This window comes from Chiloscyllium plagiosum, chromosome 13, assembly GCF_004010195.1.
Source record: "Chiloscyllium plagiosum isolate BGI_BamShark_2017 chromosome 13, ASM401019v2, whole genome shotgun sequence".
Lineage (NCBI taxonomy): Eukaryota > Metazoa > Chordata > Chondrichthyes > Orectolobiformes > Hemiscylliidae > Chiloscyllium > Chiloscyllium plagiosum.
In genome coordinates, this window is record NC_057722.1 from 7,560,469 (window position 1) to 7,563,401 (window position 2,933).

At 47.3% G+C, this 2,933-nt stretch overlaps 1 protein-coding gene across 1 annotated transcript; it reads left to right on the forward strand.

Annotated features, from left to right (window-relative positions):
• The first annotated feature begins 310 nt into the window (after positions 1-310).
• Positions 311-2,672, forward strand: sox14 (SRY-box transcription factor 14). The gene has a single exon (XM_043702899.1). The coding sequence runs from the start codon at positions 805-807 to the stop codon at positions 1,522-1,524; it is 720 nt and encodes a 239-aa protein (XP_043558834.1). The 5' UTR covers positions 311-804; the 3' UTR covers positions 1,525-2,672.
• Positions 2,673-2,933: the final 261 nt, after the last annotated feature.

Here is a 2,933-nt window from a genome sequence, read left to right on the forward strand (position 1 = left end):
TCTGTCTGTGTGCTTGTGTGTGTGACTGTGTGTGTGTACATGTGTGTATCTGTGTCCGGCTGTGTGTGTGTGTCTGTGAGTGTGTGTGTACGTGTTTGTATGTGTGTGTGTGTCTTAACAAATGATGTAAAGGACGAGAATTATTCTCTCGTTAATCGTCCTCTTTTCTCGGACAATAGTTCCTATCTTTTTTTTGACTCTCCTTTGAGTACTATTCTCTGTCTCTCTGCCTGTCTCTCTCTCTCTATTGGATGCCCAGGGAGATTGGTGAACGCCTTGTGATTATGTCATTTTGCGTGCGGACTGCGAGCGCACTTCACAAACCCAACATCAGCAGCTTTGAACTTCGCCGCTCTCGGCCTGACAATTCACTAGTTTGGGCGCTTCATTTTCCGTCCAGGTGCCGTGACTCACTGGGCACCTTCGAGGGAGCAGCACGGAGGGAGAGAAGGAGAGAGAGAGAGAGAGAACGAAATGAACAAATCTGAGTGTAACAAGAGTTAGTAAGTCAAACATCGAAGTTCACTGACGAACTCAGACCTTTTGCGATCTCCGAATCAGCGTGGCTTTGAAAAGAACCAGCCAAACAAGGAAGAAGATACCTTTGTTCCATCACGGGGCCACTGCAATGATTTGTTGAAGACTTTTGTGATTTTTGTGTGTCTATAGACACCTATTTTGGGCCTCGCTTCCTTTCTGACAGGTGAGAGCTGGTCTGTCGCTTTGAATTCGGGACTGCTCACTTTCCAAAAACAAAACAGCCCCCCTCCACCCCACCCCCCCACCCCCTCCCTAAACGCCAGCATGTCCAAACCAGCCGACCACATTAAGAGGCCGATGAACGCGTTCATGGTCTGGTCCCGAGGCCAGAGGAGAAAGATGGCCCAGGACAATCCGAAAATGCACAACTCGGAGATCAGCAAGAGGCTGGGGGCCGAGTGGAAGCTACTCTCCGAGGCGGAGAAGCGACCGTACATCGACGAAGCCAAGAGGCTCAGGGCTCAGCACATGAAGGAGCACCCAGATTACAAGTACCGGCCCCGGCGCAAGCCCAAGAACTTGCTGAAGAAGGACAGGTACGTCTTCCCGCTGCCTTACCTGGGCGACGGCGACCACCTGAAAGCCGCGGGACTCTCCATGTCCGCCGCCGACTCGCTCCTGGGCGCCTCGGACAAAGCCAGAACCTTCCTGCCGCCCACCTCGGCGCCTTACTCGCTGCTCGACCCCAGCCAGTTCGGTTCCAGCGCCATCCAGAAGATGACAGACGTCCCTCACAGCCTGGCCACCACCTTGCCCTACGCGTCCAGCCTGGGTTACCAAAGCGGAGCGTTCGGGAGCTTGAGCTGTCCTAGTCAGCACACGCACACCCACCCCTCGCCGACCAACCCCGGCTACGTGGTCCCCTGTAACTGTACCGCCTGGTCCGCCTCCACTTTGCAACCTCCCGTGGCTTACATACTCTTCCCAGGAATGACCAAAGGCGGCATTGACCCTTATACCTCGGCGCATGCAGCTGCCATATAAAACCTGCAGCAAAACAAGCGATTAGATAGACGCACATAACACACGACAGAGCAAAAAACGAACAAACAAAACACACACCTAAAAAGACTTATCTTGCGAACTGGAATTTTACATTGCATGTACAACACAAACACAATCAGAAGAAGAAGAAATATATTATATATATATGTATATGTGTACAAAGAGACATTCGAAACACCGAGGCTGGAAGGGGAGACCGCCGGAACAGTAAATTGCTCAGATCTGGGACTGAATTGTTTCAGAGAATAAACAAAACAGGACATGATTTCCCCTGGTTCCGGGCGTACTTGCAATGTGCACAGCCGAGAGAAAGGCTCCGGTCTTTTAAAACAAAAGCAAGCGCGAACAAACCTGCTTTTGGTGTGATACCTGACATTGCATGTACAGCGAACGCTCCTACAAAACGGAACTTTTTTTTTCTCCCCATTTTGTCTTATAAGTCTGACTGCGGACTCTAAAGTAAGGCAACTTTGCGACTGGATTCTGAATCCTGCCTGGGCACCTGCGCGACTTAACGGCGGATGAGCGACTGTGTTGAATTGTAGATGTTTCTGTTCGAAACAGCTGCCACTTTTTTGTGAAAAAAGTAGCAGTGCCGGTTTTATTTATTATCATGTATAGTGGACTATAATACCACGTGTTTTTTTTGGGTTTAGAACTGAATTATTTCAACGTCTTCATATTTCCTTTTGCACATCCGAAATGAGACTTGTGTTAAAACGTTGCCACTTAGTAATAAGTAAACTGTCTGCCAATTTCTACAGGAATTGAAATCCCTTTTTAACCATGTTATTGGAAGTGAGGACAGACTTGCCTTATTAAAGGTAGCTCTCACATTTTTTTTTCATTTCTCGGGGGGGGGGGGGGGGGGTGATGCCAGTCCTATCCCCTCTCTCCAACTCCCCAGTCACCCGGTTTTTAATTTTCGACCGAATTTGAGACGTGAAATCGCTACTTCTAGCTATTCTGTTCAGAAATGCAGATTTAAATATGTTTCAAAGGGGGAAAAAAAATGATGTCTCGAAAACAAGTTGTATTCAGAAGGATTTTACCTCGTACTCTGTTCAATTGTTGAACAAAGGTCATGTTTTAAATAAAGACAAGATGTCTACACACACAAAACAAAAGTCTATACGCCGAATTTTTATTGACAACGGCGTACGTTTTGAATCACAATAAACATTTCGCCAGAACTGGCTGAGAGGAGTCAGTGTGATTCGAATTAGCAAGAAAAATGTTACCTTCACGAGCCATTGAGTGAAACTGTTATATTTCGTGATAATTTGTAAAAGCGTTTTTTAAAAAGCCAACTGCGAGATTTGTAGGATTTGGAAGTGATTAGCGGAGAAACTGACTTTCTCCCAAACACAGCCATCCAAACTGATACA